At 45.7% G+C, this 25305-nt stretch overlaps 8 protein-coding genes across 8 annotated transcripts; 4 read left to right on the forward strand and 4 right to left on the reverse strand.

Moving 5' to 3' along the window:
- Positions 1-359: 359 nt before the first annotated feature.
- Positions 360-1550, forward strand: PADG_05340 (uncharacterized protein; the record flags this gene model as incomplete). Its single annotated transcript, XM_010762666.1, has 5 exons — positions 360-442; positions 851-907; positions 976-1075; positions 1135-1426; positions 1498-1550. 5 exons carry the CDS (start codon positions 360-362, stop codon positions 1548-1550), a joined length of 585 nt encoding a protein of 194 aa, XP_010760968.1.
- Positions 1551-2701: 1151 nt separating this feature from the next.
- PADG_05341 (fimbrin) lies at positions 2702-4936 on the reverse strand (the record flags this gene model as incomplete). Its single annotated transcript, XM_010762394.1, has 5 exons — positions 2702-2733; positions 2812-3794; positions 3866-4554; positions 4637-4847; positions 4914-4936. 5 exons carry the CDS (start codon positions 4934-4936, stop codon positions 2702-2704), a joined length of 1938 nt encoding a protein of 645 aa, XP_010760696.1.
- A 756-nt stretch (positions 4937-5692) lies between these two features.
- On the forward strand, positions 5693-10218 carry PADG_05342 (uncharacterized protein; the record flags this gene model as incomplete). Its single annotated transcript, XM_010762395.1, has 4 exons — positions 5693-8373; positions 8467-8591; positions 9697-10001; positions 10084-10218. 4 exons carry the CDS (start codon positions 5693-5695, stop codon positions 10216-10218), a joined length of 3246 nt encoding a protein of 1081 aa, XP_010760697.1.
- Positions 10219-11434: 1216 nt separating this feature from the next.
- On the reverse strand, positions 11435-12068 carry PADG_05343 (uncharacterized protein; the record flags this gene model as incomplete). Its single annotated transcript, XM_010762396.1, has 2 exons — positions 11435-11929; positions 12009-12068. 2 exons carry the CDS (start codon positions 12066-12068, stop codon positions 11435-11437), a joined length of 555 nt encoding a protein of 184 aa, XP_010760698.1.
- A 1108-nt stretch (positions 12069-13176) lies between these two features.
- Positions 13177-14077, reverse strand: PADG_05344 (thioredoxin peroxidase DOT5; the record flags this gene model as incomplete). The annotated part of the gene is made up of 3 exons (XM_010762397.1): positions 13177-13221; positions 13283-13575; positions 13744-14077. 3 exons carry the CDS (start codon positions 14075-14077, stop codon positions 13177-13179), a joined length of 672 nt encoding a protein of 223 aa, XP_010760699.1.
- A 990-nt stretch (positions 14078-15067) lies between these two features.
- On the forward strand, positions 15068-17238 carry PADG_05345 (uncharacterized protein; the record flags this gene model as incomplete). Its single annotated transcript, XM_010762398.1, has 7 exons — positions 15068-15325; positions 15441-15451; positions 15616-15688; positions 15788-15873; positions 15965-16243; positions 16372-16538; positions 16595-17238. 7 exons carry the CDS (start codon positions 15068-15070, stop codon positions 17236-17238), a joined length of 1518 nt encoding a protein of 505 aa, XP_010760700.1.
- Positions 17239-18224: 986 nt separating this feature from the next.
- On the forward strand, positions 18225-20288 carry PADG_05346 (uncharacterized protein; the record flags this gene model as incomplete). The annotated part of the gene is made up of 1 exon (XM_010762667.1): positions 18225-20288. The coding sequence occupies one exon, from the start codon at positions 18225-18227 to the stop codon at positions 20286-20288; it is 2064 nt and encodes a 687-aa protein (XP_010760969.1).
- Positions 20289-21000: 712 nt separating this feature from the next.
- PADG_05347 (aminophospholipid-translocating P4-type ATPase DRS2) lies at positions 21001-25240 on the reverse strand (the record flags this gene model as incomplete). The annotated part of the gene is made up of 3 exons (XM_010762668.1): positions 21001-21855; positions 21927-22230; positions 22302-25240. 3 exons carry the CDS (start codon positions 25238-25240, stop codon positions 21001-21003), a joined length of 4098 nt encoding a protein of 1365 aa, XP_010760970.1.
- Between the last annotated feature and the right edge of the window lie 65 nt (positions 25241-25305).

The following is a 25305-nucleotide window of genomic DNA, read 5'->3' on the forward strand; positions in this document are numbered from 1 at the left end:
TTCCTTCGGCTTTGGCTTATTTTATTTTCTTTCTTCCTGCTGCTGAACAAACAACTTTCTCTTTCTTCTTCTTCAACTTCATTTTTCCATCCATTTTCATCCATCTCTTTCATCTCTTTTCATCATCTTCTTCTCCCCAACGTCATCCAACTCCATCTCTCCATCTCTCCATCATCTATCCCTCTATTCTCATCATCATTGTCCTTTTGTCTTCCTGCCATCTAACTCCTTTTTATCTGTTCTGCCTGCTATTTTCGTTTTCTACCCGTCTCTTTAACTCCTAGTTCATTTGTCCTCTTCCCCCCTCCCCAAAACAAGGGCCCGCTACAACTGTCTTTTGCACACTCTGTCACTTCACCATGTCCCGAGGTGGAACTACCCTCTATGTCACTGGTTTTGGCCACGGCACTCGAGCTCGAGAACTAGCCTACGAATTCGAACGGTATGTCCCATTCGTCGATCCTCCCCTACCGATATCCTGCGGACGGTCCTCCCCCTTCTCCCGTTCGTCTTGACTCGGAAAATTCGTGATGTCGATCTCTCTGCTCCCTCCTCTCCTCCTCCCCTCTCTCTCCCCCCCCCTCCCCCACCACCCCACCACCCCCCTTGTTACCTGGCTCTGGCTCTCTCGACCGCTCGGCCTCTTCCGGCGCTTTGTTCCTGAATCCTCCTGAATCCTCCTAAACCTTGGAATGGCTCCTCCCGAGCCCTCAAAATATCATCTTTCCATCCTCCAAATCAGCCGTTTTCTAAATCCGTGTTTCCTCAATCAATACATTTCTAAATCTCTATTCGCGGTAACTCGGGGTCAAACATGTTATTGTGTAACGCGCTAACCATCCCAATGAAGTTATGGCCGGCTTGTCCGTTGCGATATTCCAGCCCCCCGTACTGCTTCCAGTCGCCTGTAAGTTCCTTTCATTCCGCTTAAAACACCTCGAGATCCCCAGCGGAACCTGCTGACATCATCTACAGTTTCGCCTTTGTCGAGTATGAGAGTCGTCGCGACGCTGATGATGCATATCACGAGATGCACAACAAACGTATCGGCCGGGACGACCTTCTAAAAATTGAGGTTAGTGACCTCTGATCCCCATAGATTTCCCGTATCTCAAACATTTAACATCTGAATAGTGGGCCCGTACTCCTCCATCTGCATCCTGGCGCTTTGATTCCGGTCGTGACCGCCGCCGTGACCGTTCTCCTCTTCGTCGCCCTCGCTCTCCATCACCCCGACGAGCCCGCGGAGAGTTCTCTCCTCGCAAGGATGAACGTCGCGACCGCGATTTCGAGAGACGAGACCGCGACCGCTCCCGGAGTCCAGGAGTGCGAGACCGCGAGCGGGACCGGGACCGTGATATGAAGGAGGATCGCGATAGACGTGAGGAAGATCGCGAAAATGGAACCAATAGTGATGATAGGAAAGGTATGAATCCGATGTAAAACAAAAATCTAATGGGTTGATTGGATCAAACCCGTACTAACCATGTTCTCTAGTATCCCTGGATTCTCCCACCCCTGCTCATGATGAGCTGGATACTGCTGAGTGAATTGAGATTTGCCATCCCCCGACCAAATAAAAATTTCGTATGTCTCTATTGAACCATTGATGGCGGTAATTTGCTCTGCAGTAAACCTCTCACCCTTTCCAAAATCGGAGCTGTATGATGGCACCACGACTTTTATACAGCCCACCCGAAAGCCACTGATCGTTTCTTAATCGGTACTTCGTTACCATATGTCAAGATAACTAGCCCTGTTACCCACGTTTTGCTCTTTATCCTTTTTTCTTTTTCTTTTTTTTTTTTTAAAAAAAAAAGAAAAGGAAAGAAAAGATAAAAAAAAAGAAAAAAAAAATTACGTTTGCTTCTTGTTCTTGGGTTTTGTCGCTGCTCCAGTTTTCTTCGTTACTCTTCCACTCAGCTAAGAAAGTGTGCTTGCTATGGGAGGGAACCTAACGTTGACGTGAGCCACTTCGCCACTTCGCCACTTCATGTGAGTCAAATCAACACTAATCGCGGAAGATCGTTTTGTCTTTGTAACTTTGATTATTTTCTTAAAGTGCCGGTTTAAATATTTTATTCCAGCTATTCCAGCCCGTATTATCGACTTTCAATTAACAGATAGTTGCCTCAATTTGAAAAGCGCCGATTATTCTCTTTATATCTAAAAGTCACTGTGAATCAGTTAATGTAATTCCTCCTGGATCTTATTAAGTCCGACTATTTAATATTCTCTTGTATTCGTAGTTATAACCCATATCTATTTCAAAAGACTTTTGCTTCAGTCCTATTGATTGATTGTCTTGTCTCACTGGCAACAAGGGCTAAGATAACACTCCCACAGCACACACATCCCCGCTAACCTACACGCATTAACCAACACCGTTGAACAACAGTAAAGCATTTATTACGGTAACTACCATAAGATCTTGGACATTTGGAGAAATAATATTAGACTGAACTTTACAGTTGCCTATGAGACAAGACCTAGGTAATTCGAATTTCGCAGGCCAAAAAGTTCATCGACAAGTGCAAAAAGAAAACGAAGACAAGGTTTCAAAACAAAATTCAAAGATAGAACCAAGAGCGAGAAATAAGGAGAGCAAGACATGCGTCATTCCAGAAGCTAATCTAGCCAGTCATACATATACCTTGTTCCGTAACAATCTCACCAACTTCAACGCATGTACCATTTTTCACTACATCTTCTCATACGTAGCCATCAGAGAACCTATATTTGTTTTTATTAGCTCTCAAATATTACACATGGCAAGTCGTGGCTGAGAAACAAAACAATTATATAACTCACCAATAAAAGTAGTAACAAGCCGCGAGCGAACTTGACATATATCTTCAGGGACGAGCCAGATAGTCGCGCCCATCTTTCGTGCAATGCTGATGCTCAACTTCGCGTTTGCATAGGCATCCTCATCCGTGCGTCCAGGGGTAACCAGGTCGTAATCCACATAGCTGCTCTTCATTCCATTAAGAACGTCAAGGAGGAAAATACCAGACCCTATAGACTGGTCCTTGAAACTGCGTATGGTTGAGCTCTTCCCACCACTGTGCGACATTTCATTCGCCCATTTAATCATCTCATTATCAGTTATTTCGCGCTTGCCCATCTTCCGGGCAAGCGAAGACAGAGTGTTGGTGATATCCTTACGCATTAGCTGCCATACGAGCCCGAGGGTCAGAGTTCGCTGCCCATCGGTAATATCGGCTCCCTGGATACCAACAAGCGAAAAATGGTTTTGCTTTCCAAGCTCAATGACGTAGTTTGTATTTTCCACAGCCTTGAAACGCATGAGTTCGCCACCGGAAGCTGAAGGCTTGTTGACATGTTTCCAGTTGACGCTTCCAGGGATAACTTTATCATAGGCCTGGAGAAGTATTGTTCCGTCACGAAGGTCATCAAACAGTGAGTTGACGGCTGGTTGAACATCCAAGGAATTTAGCCAAAGGGTGAAAACGCGTGCTTCACGTTCACCCTCAGCATCGAAGTCTTCGACTTCGAGCTTTTCCTCTTCTGTAATAGGATCTAGGCCCGGATGTGTATTGAATAGGTTCGCAACGAATGCAAGGTTAAGTTTCGGGTTGCCTGCCACCAATGAGGTAGGTGTCAAAAACTTGCGACATTCGAGCAGGTCTGCATTATCCAGAACCTGATTCGCGCGCTGGAGCAAGTCGTGGGTTTGGAGGGGCGCACGGGAGCAGATATCTGGAGCTAGCTGATTGAGAAGAATCGTGTAGTTCTCTCCGTCCTTCACGTCGTTGGAGAAGTTGTTGACTCTGGGGGATTTTCGAAGGGCTGTTAGCAGCGTACACGAGGTCCATCCATTAAAAGAGAGTAGTGTACATACCTTCTATCCCATTTCGCATTCTTCAGGTGATAATTGAACCATCGTAGCAGAATTTGCTCTGGTGGAAGCCGAAGAAACTGCTCCAAGGTCTCATCCTCCTCCAGCAGCCTGTAGAGTTCTGGGTGTAGTTTGATGTCGATTTTCCCAAGAAGACCTCTGCGAATAACCTGCCAGATTAAGCCCAATATGAGATGCTCTCGAACCTCTATTATATCACCGCTACCGATATTGACTACAGAGCAGCCAATGCCCTTTGCGGAATTAATAACGATATTGTTGTTCTCAGTCATGTGAAATGCGTTTAGTTGCTTTATTTTCTTTCCTGTACGGTTTAACACTCGTTCATCGATAGTATCAGGAACGGAATCATTGATCAATTTTGCGAGCACCAGCCCATCCTTGCATTCATCAAACATCTCGAATGTGTCCGTAGGGAAAGGGAGGAGATGGCCAATGTCTGGATCTCCATCAAGAACAGCGTTGATATGTCTTGTGAACTCTGTCCGTTCATCTTCATTGATGGTATGAGTGACATTTGCGGATGAGCCTTGTACATGAATCTTCCCGCCAACGCTACCTCTGGAGACGTGGCGGCTCGCTGGCGTGCCTGGTGGTGCTGCGGAAGTTGATATTGGCCCAGCAGCAGGCTGGTTTTGGGCAGATGAAGTATCTCGAAGTTTTGCTATCAACTAAAGTTGGAATGATTTTTTTTTTAGCAAGAACAAAATGCAACCCATGGGTGAAGAGTAGAGCGTGGAGAAGGGTACGCACATCAACGTAGTCCTCCAGCTCAACACGCCTGGAGCTGTCGAGCTCGACCTGCTTTAGCGCTTGGCGAACAACGTCATATGGCTGTCTTTCGGACTGCTGGGTGGCCTTGATAGCTGTCGCTTCATCAAGGTAGCCCTTATCATCCACGTCTAGACGTCGGAAAGCATCCTGGAGGGAGAATATTTCGGACTGCTGGAACTGGGGATATTTCCTGAGGCAAGTTGAAAATAAAACTGTTAGCACTTAACTGTGAGAACCCTGAAGTATACACTCCCACCTTTGGAGTTTGATAACATTCATCTTGGTCGATAGGGTGATGAGGTTGCTGAAGGCGTGTATCTCCGGGGTTGTTGGATTGGCGGGGGGGTAGTTAGATATGAGATTGTGGAGCGGTTTCAGCTGCCACGGTCCAACAGTGCGTATTCCGAAAACGACAAAACCTCAACAGCGGGCGCGGACACAGGATACAATGTTGATGGGGGAAGGCTTTAAATTCTCAGAGAGCACGTACTCTGTAGTTGGAGCAAAGGAAATCCTGTGGACTGACAACATATAAATATATGCGCCAAATACGGCGGAGTGAAGGAAAGCCGGAAAGTGGCAGGTGGTTACGTAATTCACTTGTGGTAATCTATGTTCAGGCAATACCACAACAGGCAGCAGGACTTTCGCCCAAAATATTGTATTTTACTGTACCATACGTGCAGCTACGTCATTATTGAGGGCACATCCAACATCCCACAGCCGCATGTAACGACCATACAATTCCAACTGAAGGCAGCAGAGTTTTGTTTGAGCTGCTTAATATACACAGGATATACTACAGGTTTGCTACTGGCATCCTACCTTACTGCTCCTGGTTCGAGAACATAGCCCCAAAAGTGTGATTGTTGCTGCACAATAAGATCAAGTTCCTGACAGCTTGCCTCGTAAGCCATATTCGTTTACACGCTGGCACACTATTATTCCGCCTTCTTCCCAGGTCAACGCTATACCCGGCTCTGTCCCATCGGCTTGGCTGAGCTGCGGCTAGCTATCCGGGGGCGTTGGGGACCGATGCACATTCCAGAGCAGAAAGCTTCCAACTTTGGCACCGCCTCTCCGCGGAACATATCCCGAAGCTCAACACCGCAACCCAAGGCTGCCGAGTCTGAGAATGCGAAATCCGGTTTGCAGAGGTCGCAAGGCCGCGACCATACCGTATCCCATATCCACCGCATCAGCGCAGCTCGTTATCCAAAAGACTGCCCTCCTCTAAAACCTAGGTGGTTCTACGCGGTTGATATGCCCAAGTCAAAAGAGTCATTCTGGGGGAAAGATTCAAACGCTCCGGCTCCTAAATTTCAGGCATCACCCAAGAAATTTGTTCCCTTTTCGATTCGAGATTCTCAGTCTATAGAGGCTGCTTTCCAAAATCTTGCAGACCAAGAAGATGCGGGCAATTCATCCAAATTAAATGGCGTCTCGACAGGTGACCCTCCCCAAAATGTCAAGGTCCCTGTCAACGAAGACTTCTTATTCGATGTCGACGTTCAGAACAGAGAACTAGGCCCTGCCTACTGGTTGGGACCGATATATGAGGTTAGACGTGGCACCTGGTTCTTTCAGGAAGGCTCAACGCTTCGCCCGTGTGATGAGAATCTTGCAACTCAGCTGGAGGAGGGCTATTTGAAAGTGAAACCTTGGAACATCCAGCGCGAACGGGGTCCGAGCAATCCATTACCAAATACGTCGCCAAACTCAGATGACACTAAAGCGGAATCGAACCCCAGTCCCGACCAATGCAGCACAGAGAGTATGGATGCAGCGAGAAGCGGAGCGGAGTCGACTTCATCTCTGCCCAATACTGTAAATCTAACTTACCGTCTTTTTGGATCCTATATGAACAACACCGTTGCTTACCAGGATGCGTCTACCGTGTGGCTTATGTCTGATGATTTCATGTCCCGGATGAGTAATACCGTATACCAGCGACTAGGTGCTCCTGCGGGAACGAAAATCGTCCGCGGGTATTCGGAAAGCAAGAAATCTAAAGAACCAGCAGACGGGAAAAGTGGTGAAATAACCCATAAGGACCTTAATAAATCGAGCAAGCGACGATCGGGTCCCGCAGGTTCTTTGACTTCGCTGTCTATGCTAGATGACAAAGTTCAGGAGCAGCCGCTTGCCTCCTTGGAGCGTCAGAGAAGCCCACTACAGCGTCAGATGTCGTCTCTAACTGGGGAACCGCAAGATGACGAACAACTGGAAGAGGAGGCTCGAAAGCAGGAGGAGAAAGAGATGGAGGATTCAGGAGAGGTTGAAGGCGAGGACGGAGAAAGGGAAATTGACCATCTTATTCTTGTTACCCATGGAATTGGCCAGAGATTGGGATTGCGCTTGGATAGTATTAATTTTGTGCACGACGTTAATACACTCCGGAAGACCTTGAAGAGTGTCTACGCCGCGTCTCCTGATTTACAGGCTCTTAACTCCGAAGTTGGAACAGAACTGAAGAACTGTCGTGTCCAGGTCCTTCCTGTGTGTTGGAGGCATTTGCTTGACTTCCCGAAACAAGGCCTCAAGCAAAATCGAAAAGAACTCGATCTTGCCGCCGCTGATATGATGACAGCTGAAGATGAACAATATCCTAGTCTAGCTGATATTACGCTGGAAGGGGTTCCTGCAGTCCGAAATCTTATCACAGATTTGGCGATGGATGTTCTGCTTTACCAGAGTGCCTACCGAGAACATATAGCGGGAATCGTGCAGAGGGAATGCAATCGCATATACAAGCTTTTCAAGGCTCGCAATCCTAATTTTAAAGGTTCTGTCAGCCTCTGCGGTCATTCCCTTGGCAGCGCAATACTTTTCGATATCCTCTGCCATCAGTCAGAGAATTCCACACATGTCAAGTCGACGAATCGCGGCTCCCGTAGCAGAACATCCGACGATCATAAATCCGAATCTTTTCCTTTGGACTTTGAGTGCTCTGATTTTTTTTGCCTTGGTTCTCCAATTGCCCTTTTCCAGATGCTCAGGGGCAAGACAATTGCGGCACGGAAGTTGAGAAGTTCAAGGCTTCCGCACGCACCGCAGAACCCCATCTCAACAGAAACATCCCGAATGGACTCGAGCGGATGCCCTAATTTCACGAATTCAGTGTCGTCGCCAAAATGTGATCAGCTTTTCAACATCTTTCACCCATCCGATCCTATTAGTTATCGCATCGAACCATTAATATCCCCGGCCATGGCTGCACTGAAACCTCAACCACTGCCGTTCATCAAGCGTACAATCTGGAGCGCGTCAAGTCAGAGTCTCACCAACATCAGTACTCGAGTTGGTCAAAGCGTTGGATCGCTTTGGTCCAACTTTGCCTCAGGGGTTGCGAGCAGTCTGTTAAATCGTAGCCTAGGCTTGAGTGAAGGTTCTAAACCCCAACAGACCGCTGGAGGACACCAAAAGTCAGATAGTACAGGATCCGAGTTGGATAGCGAACAGCCAGAGACGACAAGCGGCGATGTGGCCAACACGGCGAACCGATCTCAAAAATATCCGACCCTCATTGATGCGAATATCGAAACGCTCTATGATGGATTTCAGAAAACCAGAGGCTCGTCGATCGACATATCTGGTGGGTCCTCCTCATCTTTTGAAGAGATGGAGGCTGAAAGCCGCGCACGGAAGATAAGGCTTGAAGAAGCAAAAGTTCGTGCATTGAATTCCAATGGACGCGTTGACTACAGTATACAAGAGTACGATATTACTCCCCGTTGTAATTTTGTTATACAAGTTGCTTGATACTTTCCATTTTTGTTAAGGGTCTAACTTACTAACTGTAACGACAGAGGGGCATTTGATATATCCCTTATTGCCAGCATTGCCAGTCATCTCTCATACTGGGCTGATGAGGACGTTTGCCATTTCATCATGTCGCAGATGCTATTGAGAGCGCGTAGAGGGCGTAGAGATGGTAAATAGTAATAATAATAATAATAATAATAATATAGGATCGCCAGAGCTGGCATGACATAACTACCATTTATATTTTGGTCTTGTGGGGTGACAGGAATCGAAAGGTCTCAAATGACATGAGATCATTCGACACGATATAAGAAGTGTTCATGACAGCTTGTTCTCTTGTACGGCAGGCTATTCCCAATTGCCCCCGCCTGGGAGGAAATGGAGGCGTACATACCGGGATAGTTTTACAGCGTATCCGCAGTCATCCCCATCTGTCACTGTCAACTAGTTAGTTAACTGCTGTCTGGGTACATACCTGACGTAACTATATCTAACTAGTTAGTAGTTAATAACCCAAGAAAACATGTTTCCCTTTGGGTAGATCTCTCTTCCGTCGCTATACCAATTGCCAGCTACAAAGTTACGCACACCAAGATAGATATCCGGAGGTCATTTTTAAGCCCGAGTTATAAATTATATCTGATAACTTCTGTGTAAATAGATGTATTAAATTAAGGCGAAGGCATGGCCACTAACTACGACATCCCATGCTTATTTACAGCTCTTTATTCATAGCTAAGTTATATACGTAGTTTGTTATGCCCAATCATAAACTCCAGCAGGACGAGGTAACTCTAACGAAATACCTTCGAGCGACCCACTTGTCCTCCGCGGTCAGTTTGTCCTTGGGGCGCCCGAGTCAGTTTTAAGTTAATCTGTGTCATAGCAACGTCATCATTTCCGCCCAACCAAGTCTGCCTGCTCTGCCCATGGTCCGATGAGAAACTAGCAACCCCATCGCGGTCTCGTTATTTGCCTTCAGTTTACTATATAAGCGCTTCGAGGATGCTCTCTCCTCCCCAAGTATCGGCACTCATCTACTCCAAACGAAGAAATCCCATTTCCAAGTACCCTAACTATCTCTCTATCTGAACTGTTCCCTTTTCCTATAACATTTACAATGGCTATTCTTCACTGTATGTGTGCCATATTGCTTCCCCGTCCAATTCCACCATGCCCTCTTTACCAATAATATCTCTTGCATTCATCTCTTCGTTCATCCGAATGAGACCTATATACGAGACTAGCCGTTTTACTGACCCATCCAACCCCAGATTTCCCTCCTGTTAAACCCTCCGCCATCGCCTTGGGCACCGTCTTCAACCATGTTGCGTCGTTGGGTGTCCTAGCCCCTGTATTCGGGGACACCTACCACCGTGCGCAGGCCGCAAACTCAAAAGAAGAATTCTTCAAGTCCAAGGAAACTGCATCAGCCGCAGCGGCATGGAGCAGTTCGTTAGTCGGCAGCGCTGTACAGACCTATGGCGTCGCTGCGCTCATTAACGCCACGGGAACGTTGACTTACAAGGGTGCTGCGTACTTGGGGAGCTTGATTTTCTTTGCTAGCTCCGCCCCATCTGTGAGCACTTCACATTTTCGTTACACTCTTTTTTCGAAGCTGCCTGCTTTGCTGTTCGGCGACTAACTCGAGCCCTACACAGTTTATTTCACAAGTCGTTACGGAGAAACGGCCGTTGGATACTATTGCAGTGGGCGCCGTGGCAAGAGTCTTCGAGACTGTTGGATTGAGCTTGTTCCTCACCTGGTGGGGCACGAGAACCAACCCCTTTGATTAGAGGTTTAACTGGTTTATGTCTCCTGTTTTGCTTGATTAAGGGAGGAGGGGAGTTCAACTCCAAATTTGTATATTGGGTTATGTATAAATAAATGGGTTGCCTTGAGTTTCCTTTGCTGCTACATCACAGGAAAATATGTCCTATGTGTATGTCTTTTGTAGTGATGCCGAATGCAGTTCGGGGCATTGCATATGGCTTTTTCAAATAACAAAAAATACAAAGAGAGAAAAAAAATATCATAATTATTATTGTAATCTGCATTTGGCTCAACAGTTATTAAATACCATATATTCTCTATGTCACAAAACAAATAGAGACTGAAGAATTACATTCTGGTAAAAGAGAAGGTTCTGGGCTTGTCACTTTATCTGTGGTGGATTCGCATCAAACTCTGGGGAGAAGAATACAGTGAATTTAGTTTTCGGGGATGAAAGAAAACTCAACAGGGGCGAGGACAATATTTTGGGGAGGATTGACAAGGAGATGAGCAGATCAGAAATCAGCGCAGGGAGCGACATTGTCAGGTCAGGAGGGTTGTAATGCAAGAACATCCACCCCAAGAATTGAATATGCATTTATTAACACGAAGGAAAGTGTAGAGAGGGTACGGTTCCAGCTTCAGTAACTTTTGGGTATGGTTGCCTTCGGAGTGGAAGTCACTTTAGTTTTAACCTGTGGCATTGAATTGAATTGGCCGTCCCTCTTGGATGCCTTTGCAAACTGCCATGTAATAATTTCGGGAGAGCTTAAGGACTATTCGTCTGCCGCTCCTTGCGACACGGTTTCATCCTTTTTATTATACATGGGAGGAATAGATATATCCCCGGCCTGGATTTCCGGGAGGGCGTGCTAGAAGACTTAAGACTTCATGTGGTTATCTATCTTACCAGTTTGCGAAAGAATGATGAGAAGCTACAGCATTGAGGGATAGGAAAAGAATATTCACCATGTTCATTATGTGGTCAGACAGGATGCAAATCATTCAAAAGTCATCTGAAACGAAGACATATATTCAACTTTTGAAGCAGGAGGTCTTCATGGAAACACAATTAGCACAATTGCTAGCACTCTGAGAAAAATAAGCATTGAAAATTGTGTTCATTTGCCTCTATAATACGAACTAAACTGGAGTTGGCACAGAATTATACGAAAGTACGGCATGGAAACCTAGATAGTTCGTTAGCGGAGCTATAACTCATCCCTTCACAGAGTAGGCTTACTGCGGTGGATATGACTGGGCAGGAGCCATCTCATATCTCGATACCGGGTTCAAGTTGGCAGGCTTAGGTGGCAACCCCTGAGGGCCCAGCAGACCCTCCACTTTCTTCTCCTTTTCAAAAAATGCAGCTAGGCCATGTTCCTCTCCCTTTTGCTTCACTTCCACCAGTTGCTGGGCTCCCGCATCCCCAATCTCAAGTACATCTGACTTTGGCGCCGCCTCACTCCCCACCGTGAGAAGTCCGACAACATCCACCTGCTTCAATACACTTGGGCGGGCGTAATTTCTTCGGGTATCCCGTTTCCAGTATGGGTTGTCCGCAATGTCGCCAGCGGGAATCGTGACGGGGTCATCGTAGGACTGTGGGGAGAGAGCACCCGGGGTAGGATTGCGGAATTGCGGGTTCAATGGGACGCCATTTGACCGATTTGGGTCGAGGGCAAATATCCGTCGCAAAGTCTCCCAGATACCGGTGGATTGAAGGGTGTATTTCTTGGGAATTCAAAAGGATATCAGCATAAGCGGGTTAAGAGAGAAGGAACGGAGATGCTCAGCAACTGTGCTTTGTTACCTTGTTGACAGGAATAGCATTCGCGGACTTTACCGCTCTCAACATATGAGTTGGTCGCATCCCAGAATAGCTGTGGCAGGCGACAAGATTAATGAATTGGATGTACTCGTGTATATTTCTGCTCTTTATTTTCAACGTCGCTGTTGGACGGTTTGGAGACTGATGGCGTTGCTTATGTCATACATAGCCTGGAGGATCGTAATTCCGACCGACAGACTGCTTCTTGGTGTTGGATATTAATCAAAGAGTGGCCATCAAAACCGATACAGTAAAACCGTTATAACAATTTAATCTGGGAGGCTTATTTAATTCATTATATCGCTACATACAGGTTAAGTGTTCAAAGTACGCCTGAATATTCTGTTGCTGCTGATTTTCAAGCCTCCATGCTCCTAACCTTCTCTTATAGTTAATTAAGCTGTTAAATTAGACTTTGATCTCCCTGATCCTGCTGCTTCTTATTCAAGTGAAGTCTTTTTGTCAAATCTTTGAAGTTTAATCTATATACGAGTTTTTACAGTCATATCTTCATTCTCATCACTTCTGTTATTAGAATTTAATTATGCAATAATGTTCTTTTCAATAGCTTTAGATATTATACAGCTTTCTCGGCTAGGAATGAAAAAGATTTGAATATTGATTGAATTCTAAGTAGTTAAGTTAATGTAGAGTTTTAAAAATTATTGATAATCTTTAATATTGAATTATTCTCTGTCTTTAATAGGGTAATAAAAGATTTATTAAATAAAATTTTTTAGCATAATATAATTAAAATATTTATTATAATAAGAGAATTTTAATCTAACTTATATTTTAATAATATATTTATTTTTAAATATTATATATTTAAATTGATAAAATAATTAAATTTTAGTTTAATTAAGTAAATATTATAATCATTAAGTATATATATTTTAAATAAATAATAAAATAATAATCATTTTAAAGTATTTCATTATAATAAATAAAGTCTAAACTTTTTAACTATTTGCATGTTAAGTGTTTTATTTATAACTTTGAATATAAAGTCTTCTAATTATAAAAAATTGAATTGCTATTTACTTTGATGTTAAACTACTTTAAATGATCTCTTATAGTGAAATAACTTCTACCTTATCAAAACAGATAAATAAGAAATTCGGAAAATAGAATGGAAAAAAAAAAAAGATTAATCAATCCTCTCAAATTTTAAGCACTCTGCAGCTGGTAAACACTACAAGAATTATTTTAACTTAAAAGGCAAGAAATAAGATTAATCTCTAACTGCTTCTCACCAGCTTCTGAACAGCATCTACAGTGGCAGCCGGTCCACCTGGTTCTAGAAGAAGAACTTTGCCTTTCTTGCTCACTACAAATACTCCGCGAACAGTTCCCTTGGGCACCTTCTTCAAACCGAGAGCATCAATCAAACTGGCGGTTGGATCACAGAGCAAAGGATACGGGAGATTCTGCTTGGATTTGAAGTTCGCGTTGGCTTTGGGGGAATCGGTTGAAAGTCCAAAAATCGACAATCCTGTGGATGTAAGGTTGTCGTAACGGTCGCGGAAAAGACAGGCTTGGGTTGTGCCTTTAAATTCAATTATTTATTAGCCCGGTTCAGCAGGTTTTGGAAGGGAGATTATATATATTATATATGCTATCAGAGAGTACTCTCATAATCATCAAAGAGTGGACCACCCCGCCCGCTCATGTCCAAGTCAAGTTAAAATCTAGAAAAGAGCAATGATCGACTTACAACCCAGTGTTGAGGCGCGAGGATAGGTAAACAAAACAACACCTGAGGTGCTCTGCTCAATCAGAGACTTCAGTGTTGTTGGAGTTCCATCATGAGTCGATATATTCACTCCGATCTCATCGAGGTTGATTGTGTCACCAACTTTCGGTACTTTCCTCAGTGACGGAGTCTCAGCCGTCGTCTCAGTCTTCGTAAGCTCTCTTGTGGGTGCTGAAGCAGTAGAAGCAGTAATATCAGATTCGATCGGCGTTTTCTTGATTTTTTTGGCTCTGATGTTTGTCTCGACAGGTTTAGAAGGCTCTGTGAGAGCTTTGCGCTTCCGCAACTCAACCATTCTTTGTAATTATTATGAAGGAAGAACTGAGAGAGGCGAACTTTATGAGAGATATAAACATAGAGATCAGTATCTAGAGTCAAAGCGACATAGAGGGCTAAGTAATACATAAACTTGGATGTTTAAGTTTCCATCTCACAAATGGTTTAATGTTACATTAAAGAGAAAAGACCTTGTTAGTGTAGTGAATACAAAGACACACTGCAATGGTTCCCTGGTTTAACCAACTAACTAGTTAGTTAACTAACTTAGTTAACTAGACTTCATTCTTCTTACCAAGAGAATAATAGGTTTTGGCAGGATGTTTATGTAGTTCAATGGTCAAAACCCCACCCTTTATCCCTCACCCGTACGCCCGAACTTGGCGCATGATTAAGGGCCGTGGCTGGCAACGAAAGCCTACCAATCAGACGTCTCTGAGGCGAACAACCCCCCTTGATCTGAAAAAGCTCTACAGAGAGAAGATGTAAAACAAGCTGGGGCTTTTATTCAGGGCTTCATTTAGAGCACTAATTGATAAACAATCTGTAGTTTACAACAGCTCAAAAAGCGCTGTCAGGAGTTGTAGCAAGTCTGCGGAGAGCTATTGGTGCAGGGCCCCATCGAGGGTTCACGTAACTAAGCTAGGCCGCATCTTAGGAGGGGCCCGCCTTGGCGTTGAACCCCCATCTTCCGCACAATGAGCACAAAAGTAAGCACAAGCAAAGCAAGTCAACTAGTTAATAGTAGGGCATTATTTATTTTGGGTCGCTATTGGGTTACTTACTTGGTGGATCTGTTATTCTCGACCCTTAAAGCATAATCAGGTGGATTTGCTCGAATACTAACTAGCATTAGCATGCAACAGATAATTACGCCTTTTTTGTGTTTTTTTTTTTTTTGAATTTTTTCGATCAGTGAACTTCTTCCCCACTCGTTGTGAGTCGCACGCCGATAACTAACTACCCCGGTCCCGCCTCTTCCGTAGTTACCTCATAATAATACCCGAATATGCCAGAGCCGACAGTGGTGGTGACGGCGACCTCTGCTCTACCCCCTCGTTTCTATGAACTAGGATATGAGGAAGTGGGAGAGGAAGAAGAATCAGGGGACAATGAACTCAGCCTCAAGAGCTCCCTGCTTCGTAAAGCGAGGCGTTCACACAGCCGCGTGCCGGGCTTGCGGAAGATTCCGCTGCCGGCTCTGGCAATTATATTGTTGATTGCCGGGGTTAACGCAATGGTATGGGTAGCGGTCGGTATCGTATTGGTATGTGTTTATTGGCCCTTTCTCGGGAATGAATTGGAATCCAGGAGCTTTTAAGTGGAGTTGGAATGCAAAGAAGTTTGGTTAACGGATTCTTCCTTGGGGGAAAATGATACAGAGCTTCAATTCGTAAGTGATTTATGTTTTTTCTATGTTGAAGTACGAATATATGATTTGAAATAAAAGGGCTTTTCGGTATCTGTATACGAAATTTTGGGGGGTTCAAGTATATATTAAAAGTAGAAAAAGCTTCGCATTCGATACAAATGCTAATGCAATTGCCAATGTAATAGATCTCTGGTCTCTACATCTGTTCTATCATACACCCTTGGCCTGAGGCATGCACTCGATGCGGATCATATCTCGGTATGTTAAATTATCGTGCAATGAAGTACCTAACCCGGCATACCTATATATATATATATATATATACATTCAATTCTCCGCCCTTTAACAAATCTACAGGCCATCGACCTCATGACTCGACGTCTTCTGGCAACGGGACAACGGCCAGTCACTGTCGGGACGTATTTCTCCCTAGGGCATTCAACGTAAGTCCAATTACCTTTCTCTCACCTTGAGCAATTTATTCGATTTTCTCTCTATTTTGTATAGTGCAATTTTAACCTCCCCTATATGCAGCGTTGTAATAATCACATCCATTGTTGTCGCGGGAACCGCTGCGGCTGTCTCTTCCAAATTCGACAAGTATAGCAAAGTCGGCAGCATTATCGGTAGTTCAGTCAGTTCTGCCTTCTTGATACTGCTCGGTATCATGAATGCGTATATTTTGTATAAGCTCGTGCAGCAGATGAAGAAAGTACTAAATTTGAAACAAGGCGAGGAGGATGAGATGTGGAAGATTGAGGGAGGCGGTGTTTTGTTCAGGGTGTTGAAGCAGATGTTTAAGATTATTGATCGGTAGGTTTTGAACGTCTCCTTGCTGATAATTCGTCTAAGGACGGCGTTTCTGGATGCTTTCCTGGAAGGAATTTTTGTTCTTTCTCCCCTTCTTCAATGTTATACGTAAACTGATTTGCAATCAACAGACCATGGAAAATGTACCCTCTGGGAGTGCTCTTCGGCCTGGGCTTCGATACCTCATCTGAAATTGCGCTCTTAGGAATCGCTTCTATTCAAGGCGCGCGCGGGACGAGTATATGGCTGATTCTCATCTTCCCAATTCTTTTCACTGGCAAGTTCACTTTTTCTCATGGTCATTTGCCAACCAGTTGATGGAATGCGTGAGCTGAAACATACTGCCCGATACAGCCGGAATGTGCCTCATAGACACCATGGACGGCGCATTAATTCTATCCCTGTACATCCAACCAGCAAAAAACTTTCTCCAACCAAAACTCTCGCTCCCTTCTTCCCCGTTACAGCAAGCAGAGGACACCACGACCACGGCCACGACGGAGTGGACAGGAACCCGGCCAACCCGTAACCCACGCAACCCAATTGCTTTCCTCTACTACTCCATTGTTTTAACCTGCCTCACCGTGATCGTGGCCCTAGTGATCGGCATTCTTCAATTGCTCACATTAATCCTCAACAGCACAGAGGCAAAGGGGAGATTCTGGGATGGCGTGGAGACTGCGGGTGAGTATTATGATGTCATTGGCGGATCGATATGTGCGTGCTTTGTTTTGTTCGGCGGATTAAGTGTAGTGGTGTACCCGTATTGGAGGAGATGGATTGCGCAGCGGAGAGTGGAAGAGGAGGGAAGAGGAGGAGATGGGCCAGATGGGGTAGATGGACTGCTGGAACAAGGGAGAGGCGATGATGGTAGATCTGAGATAAGATACGAGGGTTCTGCAGCTCATTGTGCATGCCGGGAAGGACGGCTGAAGGGGAGTGAAAGGGATGATAGTAAAGGGGTAAGGGTATCAGTGGAAGCGGAGCAACTGGGATGAATTTTCATTCAGGATTGAGAGATGAGGGTGACGGAAAGATGAACATGGAAAGGTATTATATACGTGTGTATTAACACATATCACAGAAATTGGTAGATGTCTTTCCTTAGAGACGGTTTGTACGTTTTTAATGTTAAGACTGCAGAAATGTTGACTCCTTTCACGGCATCTTACTGTCTGCCTGGTGCCGAAACCGCCCTTCTGGAATGTAGCGTTTTGCATGCAACTTAGTGGTCTATATAGTCTGTCTCCTGTGACTTCAAGCTTGGTGAGCTGCTTGTAGTGAACTAGTTATCCTGAGCATCTTACGCAAACACCACCATAGCTGTGGTTGGTGGGAACAGCGGAATCGACCCCTCTTTTCTCCACAACAATACCGCAAAATGCATGAATGGGAGGGTAACTAGTTGTAATATCTAGAATCTCCAACAATTTTTTAACCCCCCGATGAAAAACAACGGATCTGAGGCACTGACGTCATTAACTAGTTAGTTCCCCCAAAGAAATAATGTGCTTATGTCATCATCGTAAGAGTCGAGAAAGTCGACTGCCTTTGACATTAATTGGTCCAACTTATTTGTCGAAGCCGCAATTAAGTCGGCTGGGATGGTGGTTTGGGTCGATGCGTTCGCTGCTCGCCATCCGCGACCTTTGGGACCCGGAAATGACGGAGCTACTGCTGCTGCTGCTGCTGCTGCGAAACATATGCCCATCTTGAGGCATCGGGTTGTATATATTCCCCCCTTTCAGATAAGCAGCTGATCCTGCTAATGAATGGATCTAATATCCAAGGCATATAACTCATATAGCTATCCTGATCTGTTTCTCTCTATTTCTCATACGTATATATTGTCCCCATCCCGTCCCTCTCATCGTTCAGCACTGCATACTCCCATCCTGCTCTATGCAGAGCAAACCCTCTGGGCAAACGAATGGAAAATCCGGCAAAACTGCAAATGCGTAGGCAAGACCGTATCTAACGAGTGATGGCAAATACTGAACCACGATCTACATCATCGAGCTCTTTGTCTAGAACAACTAAACTCGACAACCTTCCTTCTATATTTGTATTGCCCACTCATTTGAGTCTGGACGAGTTGCACGTCATTGAGGAAACGCTAGAAAGATGCGGCGCCCCACTTACCTATGATATCTCAGAGGCCAAGCTGGCCTTGGGCAAGGTGTCGCAGAAGAGACGTGCTGTGTTTGAGCTTCAATCTAGAGGCCTCTGGACGGAGATAATTTCTCCATCAACTGATGCTGTCGGTACCTCGGGTGAAAGCCGAGCAATAAAACGGCGACGAGTTGAAGGTGCTAAACCGGATGCATATGTACAGCCAGCCCAAGAACATACTTTTAGCGATCTAAATTTGGAGTCAGGGGAGGGGAATACGGTTATCAATGAAGAAGGAAAAACATCCCTTAAGAGGGAGCTTGGCCCTTCGATGGCACAACCTGCTGGTCTGCACATGCCAGAATTGGAAGATGAGGTTATAGTTCTGAAGCTCTCGTGGCTCGATGAGTCTTTGAAAGCAGGGAGAGCTGTTCCGTTGGCACCTTATATCGTTTATCATGCACGCAAGATTGCCCCGCCAGACAATATGTCATTCCCAGAAACCGTTTCCAACCCTGCTTCTGAGCCGGCTACCCCGCGGTCTACTTCGAAGCAAAGGGAGAGTTCTTCAAAAGGAATATTGGAACGGGCTATGGCAGACGCAGCATCCTCATCCCCAACTCCTATCAAGTCTCGTCTGGCCAGAAGAGCTGACAATGGGCCTCCTATTCAAAAGCCCCCTCCCAAGCTTGTCCGTGAGACTACTGAAGAACATGAAGCTGCTGAGGCCCCTCCACGAACCCCCGATTGGGTGCGGAACAATCTCATATATGCCTGCCAAAGATCTGCCTTTCTGCACCCTCCCAACGAAGCGTTTATAAATCAGCTTGACAAGATCAAAAAGATAAGAGAACTAACTCTCGATGAAATTGGAGTTCGCGCGTATAGCACGGCCATCGCCTCCATCGCAGCATACCCATACCCTCTCAAATCTGCTACAGAAGTCTCCTCACTTCCTGGCTGCGAAGTCAAAATCGCCACGCTTTTCTCAGAATTCAACCAAAGCAGTGATGGCACACTTGAGTCGGCCAACCAGCTGGATACAGACCCGGTCCTCAGCGTCCTCAACAAATTCAGCAATATCTGGGGCGTCGGTGCCAAAACAGCCCGCGAATTCTACTACCAACATCACTGGCGAACCATCGACGACATCATCGAACAAGGCTGGAATAGCCTGTCCCGCGTCCAGCAAATTGGAATAAAATACTTTGACGAATTTATGGATGGCATACCACGCAGCGAGGTTGAGTCCATCGCAGACACTGTCCTACGGCACGCCAAACTCGTCCGTCCCGAGTCGCAAGAAGATTACAAGGGTGCGGCCATTGAGGGCATCATCGTGGGCGGCTACCGACGCGGCAAGGAGCGCTGTGGCGACGTAGATCTAATCCTCACCCACCGCAACGAAAGAGTGACACACAACCTCGTCTATGACGTCGTTGTCAGCCTCGAGCAGGAAGGATGGATCACCCATACGCTCGCCTTACATCTCACTAACTCACATCGGGAACAACAGACGCTCCCTTTCCGCGGGGACACGAGTGGTATGCCACGTTTCGATACCCTAGATAAGGCCCTTGTCGTCTGGCAGGACCCGCACTTCGAAAAAGATGGGAGCGGCGATGTGGATGAGGCACCTAGCAATCGAAATCCGAACCCGCACCGCCGTGTGGACATAATCATCTCACCCTGGCGTACCATCGGTTGCGCCATCGTTGGATGGACTGGTGGCACGACGTTTGAGCGTGACTTGCGCCGCTATGCGAAGAAGGTGCATAATTGGAAGTTCGATTCGAGTGGAGTGCGGTCACGCAGTAAAGGGGGCCAGGTTATTGATTTAGAGGGCAAGGGGAAAACGTGGCAAGAGAGGGAGAGGTTTGTTTTGGAGGGAATGGGGGTGGGGTGGAGACCACCAGAGGAGAGATGCACAAGATGATGGTAAATGTGATGGCTCATTGTCTTATAATGGCCAAATTGTTGGTGGGGTTTCTCTCTGTGCTATTGAGTGGCTAGTTCATGACTTTTTGTTATCTATTTCCCCCCTTGTCTTCCTTTACTTTTCATCCACTTTTGTGTTTCATTTCAATAGTATCAAATTGGGCGAAGCGAGTTCATTGAATGATTAGGAACATCATACGGATAGATATATTACCAGGACTTTACTATTACCGACACTAAAAACAAATTCCATATGTAAAAAAGATGTAATAATATGGCAAGAGAATGCGCGGCTCAAAAGAATCATTATTTACAGATGGTTAAAGGTGAAGGAGGCAAGAAAGTAATAAAGGCAAGACAAAAACGTTCAGATAAGTAGATTTTATGCCACAAAAAAGGAATCAAAACTGATGTGCCGCAAGAGATGACCTCTGAAGCTATAAAAACAATTAGAACAAAGAAAGAAAAACTGAAAGAGGATGGATGGTGATGAAGAGCAGAAGAGAAAAAAGGGGGACTTCAAATAAAAACACAAAAATGTAACTGACAAGGGGGAAATAAAACGCCAAAGGCAGGATGCTGACACATTAGTTATTAGTTACCTCAATGCCCACAAACGCATATGCAAAGAAAGGGGAAATGTCAAACAAAAAAAGCACCTGTCAACAGAGGATCAAAAATTAAACATCAAACACCAGGAAAAACAATAATCATACAACAGGCCTCGAGCTCGCCATCTCCCCATACCTCCCTCGAGACCTAGTGGTATCATAAGCATTAACAACGCGCATCTGTCCCCCCTCGTCTGCCTGACTAAACGCATATCCCCTTTGTTTCCGATTCCGCTGCACCTGGCGCACTTTACGAATCGCTTTCTGAAACTGCTCCATACGCGGTCTGTAGTCTTGCACGTTATATTTTTGTATTTCCTGCACGTGGTGATACGCCTGTGGAAAATACATGCGCTTCATGTACTTCCAGGCGAAATCGCGCACGAGGCAGACGGCCGGTAGCACGATGGCCATGAGCCAGAAAACAGGAGACTGGAAGAGGTTAGGGATAATACCTAGGTATTCTGTCGAGAAGCCGGAGCCGATGTTAGGGGCTGTGAAGCCGTAGATAGGTAGGAAGACCATCCAGATTATCATCGATCCCGGGATGGCAAGGACTGTGTATTTGGTCCAAATGTTGGTGACTAGGGCAGCTTTTCCGAGTACTGTGGCGAGGACAGCTGTGTACAGTGCAGTGCCCCAGAACCAATGGCCAGCAATTTTGCCGTTTGAGAGAGGAAGATCATAGAGGAAGATTGCCTGTGAAAGGAAGTAGGCGAGAAGAGAGTGATAGAAGCCATTGCCGATCCAAGACCAGAAGCTATGCATTTTGAAAAAGACACCTTTCTGGCCAAGTTGGTATAGTTGCGGATATCTGTCGAGAAGTCGGGCGGAGATGAACTGGTCGAAAATGCCCATGGCAAATGGAGGAAGGACGGTAAAAAAGACGTTATAAAATGACAGAGTCCATGATTCGTAAATAACTTGGCCGGAAAATGAATTTTGAAATGAGTACTGTCATGCGAGCATGTTAGTTAAGGCTACAAATTCTTCAAAGAGGTAGAAACGTTGGTGAAGCAACATACCCAGAATTGAGTCATATACAAGGCAATATTTTTGTAGAATGAATACAGAATGACTTTGCTAATGCGTTGATAACTCCAAGCGCCATGGACAAGAAGCAATTTTCGAAGAAAGCGGAACTGAGCAATTGATACATCGGCGCTTCGGGCAGCTTGGAGACCTTCAACTCCACTAATACCGACACCCACATGGGCGGCCTGGATCATGGAAACATCGTTTGCGCCGTCGCCAATGGCAAGGAGCAAAGCTTTCAGATGGCGTTTGACAAGCTTGACAACAAGTGCTTTCTGCAGCGGAGATACACGGCTAGTTGCGGAGTTAGTCTAGTGGCAACTGAGGTGACAACCACCCACAGAAGCAAGGGGGTTAATACATACCAACAAATGACAGCTTTGCACATAACAGCCAAGTCCAAAAACAACTTCTCCATATCCTTTTCCAGAGCATATGTAAGAGATTTGCCGTCAATGATCAAGGCTAATGTCTCCCTATCTGGGGAACTAGCCTGGCTTTGAACTTGCTGCAGCTTTTTGGCAAGGTTCTCTCTTGTCCCCTGCGCAGATTCTTCGTTGACAATCAGCAAGGCCATGTCTTCTGATATCAACTTGCAACTCATACCGATGTTAATTGCGGTTTCTTGTCTGTCACCAGTCAAAACCCAGATTTTAATGCCGGCAGTTTGCAGGGTATGGATTGTATCTGGAACCCCATCTTGAAGCCTGTCTTCAATGGCTGTGGCACCGAGAAGATAAAAATCCTTCTCGATGATCTCTGCGGCCTTGTCAAGTTCCTCCGCTCTGTTTCCACTAACAGTTGTCGCGGCTTTATCGAATATTTGATACCATTTTTGGAATTCGTCTTCAGGCACCTCTCTCATTGCGAGACACAGCGTCCGGAGACCTTCGGAAGCGTACTCCTCAAGATGTTGAAGAGTGATATCGACAATAGGATTATCCTCATGCAGACGTTCCAGGATCACAGTATCAGCTCCCTTGCAGTAAATCCTAATTTTGCCGTCTGGACACCTGAAAATGGTGGACATGCGTTTTCTCGTTGAGTTGAATTCGCAGACGGCGAGCAGCTCGAATTCTTGCTCTTCACCGTTGGCGGAGATGATAACGGACTTGGGCCGTCTGTTGGTAAACCGATAACCCAACATGACTGCGCCTTCAACTAGCGCTCCTTCATCGGGCGAGGCGGCTTGATATTTAATATCATCGGGTTTTTCATCTTTCCTCTCAGGAATGACAGTGTGGCAAGTAGCGAGAAGAGTAAGGAAATGGTGGATTGCCGTTCGGGTGGGATGTGACTTTAGATTTTGGCTCAGCTGTTTAAAATCATACATCCCAGTATCAGAATCATCACCATCCATCGCTCTTCTGTCTTCTGGAACAACTTCAGCATATTGAATGCCGCCAATAGAGCATTGCTTAAACTCCATCATGTTGCATGTCAATGTGCCCGTTTTGTCCGAGAAAATATATTCAATTTGGCCTAGCTCTTCGACCAAGGAAGAGGTGCGGCACGTGGCGGGTGTATCGGTTGTGTCATAATAAATATCTAGATCGGAATTTATGAGGAAGGCATGACAATACTTGACGATTTCAATGGTAACAAAGAGAGATATAGGGACGAGGTTAGAGTAGAGGACCCAATATGTGAAAATATCGGAGAAGAACTGTTGAGCCGCATTGACATTTCCGTAATATAGGTAGGTGAGTCGACTTGTGGATTTTATGCGAACGACCAAGTCTCCGATTGAGCTGATCAAGCTGAGACTAACCAGGATGGCGACAAGCATGAGAATTTGCATGTTAACCATGCGCTCGACGGCAGTTCGTTTGATGGGTGTTGCTGTCGCATTCCTCATCAACTTTGTTTCGTGACCAGTAAAAACAACCATGCCATGAATCCAATGAGTATTACGCAAAGTAGCACCACGGAGGAGGAGCTGGTCGGGAGCAAGGGGGAACTCCTTCTCTCCACCGCCTGACTGCAGCGTCACGGTAGCCTCGTACGTATAAAGACTGGAATTTGGTTGTTCAGATTTGACTTTTCCCGTAAGCCTACTGAGTTGACTGGGGCTGACAAGATCGGCCGTTTCTGGAATGGCTTGTTTAATTTTAAGATTCGTTTCGCCATCTAAGTTCGCGGTTTCGATATAGCAGAGACCTTCTGGTTCGGAGCTTGCTAACAGGACCAGGTCCGCAGGGAAAGGCTCCTCAGATTCGACTCTAACGATATCGCCTACTGCTATGTCGACCCATTTCGTAGCCTCAAAAGTCGAGCCCTTAAGAACCTGCGCCCTCGAGTAGTTGAGGCCTTTGTCTGATGATTTTCGCTTCAAATCTTCAATCAGCTCCTTTATAGCTGACACTAATAGCACGATAATGAGAGGGGCAATGGTAGTATATCTATTAGTCGGGGAGATGTTTGGAATTTGCTGGAGGACGGCGGTAAACAAGAAAAATAAGTTTGCGTATTTGGAGAACTGTTCGAATAAGAATTTCGGGAGAAAGGTAAAGACGTTGTACTTTGCAGTTGATATATGGTTATCCACATATTTATTTGCAGCATTAGCCGGTGAGTTGTTAAACATAATGATGCGGGGGCCCAATGTCGACGGATCAATCTTGCGTCTCCCGAATCCAAACTTGAAATCCCCAGCCCTGAATTTCTTCTTGGGCTTGGAAGTTGTAATGTCATCTTCTGTTCCTGCAGTGTCGACTGTCGTTGCTCTGGCTCCCGTTTCCGTTAAGGGTAAGTCCATTTCTGAATACTCAGGCCCCATGCCTAACATATATTTTGCTCTCCCCACCAAGCTGCCGCCCAGGCTCATTATGCTATTCCGATCCCTTGCCCGAGAATCTCTCAAAGGAACAGCACCGCGCAGGTTACTTTGGTCATTATAGTAACCTTGGGCTGACCGCACATCATCAAAATCGTTCAAGTCATCTGAATATCGCTGGTAGTTGTGCAAATCTGAGGTCTGAGAATAGTTTCGATTGGCTTCACCCTCACCGTAGAAGTGGCTTGCTCCGGGTGGAGCCTGGAGACAGGCTTGGACACCTCCCGCTGCATGGTGCGCTCCAGCAGCCTGTGCCGGATGCCCACCCCCAACAAACGCATCATACGATACTGACGTTCTTGGTTGGGGTTCGTCGGAATCGTCGATATTGTATTGTTCTAGGAGATGGTCATCTGTAACGGGAGGGCGCTGACCGGAGTTATACACGGAGGGCGTGCGTTCGATGTGGACGAAATCATCATCGCTTCCTGGGGACGGATGATGCCCCGGCGGCCTTGCACTTGTCATGTTGCGGAAAGAGATGGCAAAATCACTGTGAAATAGATGCGATTTGGTGGTAGCGAAGCATTGGA

The sequence above is a fragment of the Paracoccidioides brasiliensis genome (assembly GCF_000150735.1).
Source record: "Paracoccidioides brasiliensis Pb18 unplaced genomic scaffold supercont2.6, whole genome shotgun sequence".
NCBI lineage: Eukaryota > Fungi > Ascomycota > Eurotiomycetes > Onygenales > Ajellomycetaceae > Paracoccidioides > Paracoccidioides brasiliensis.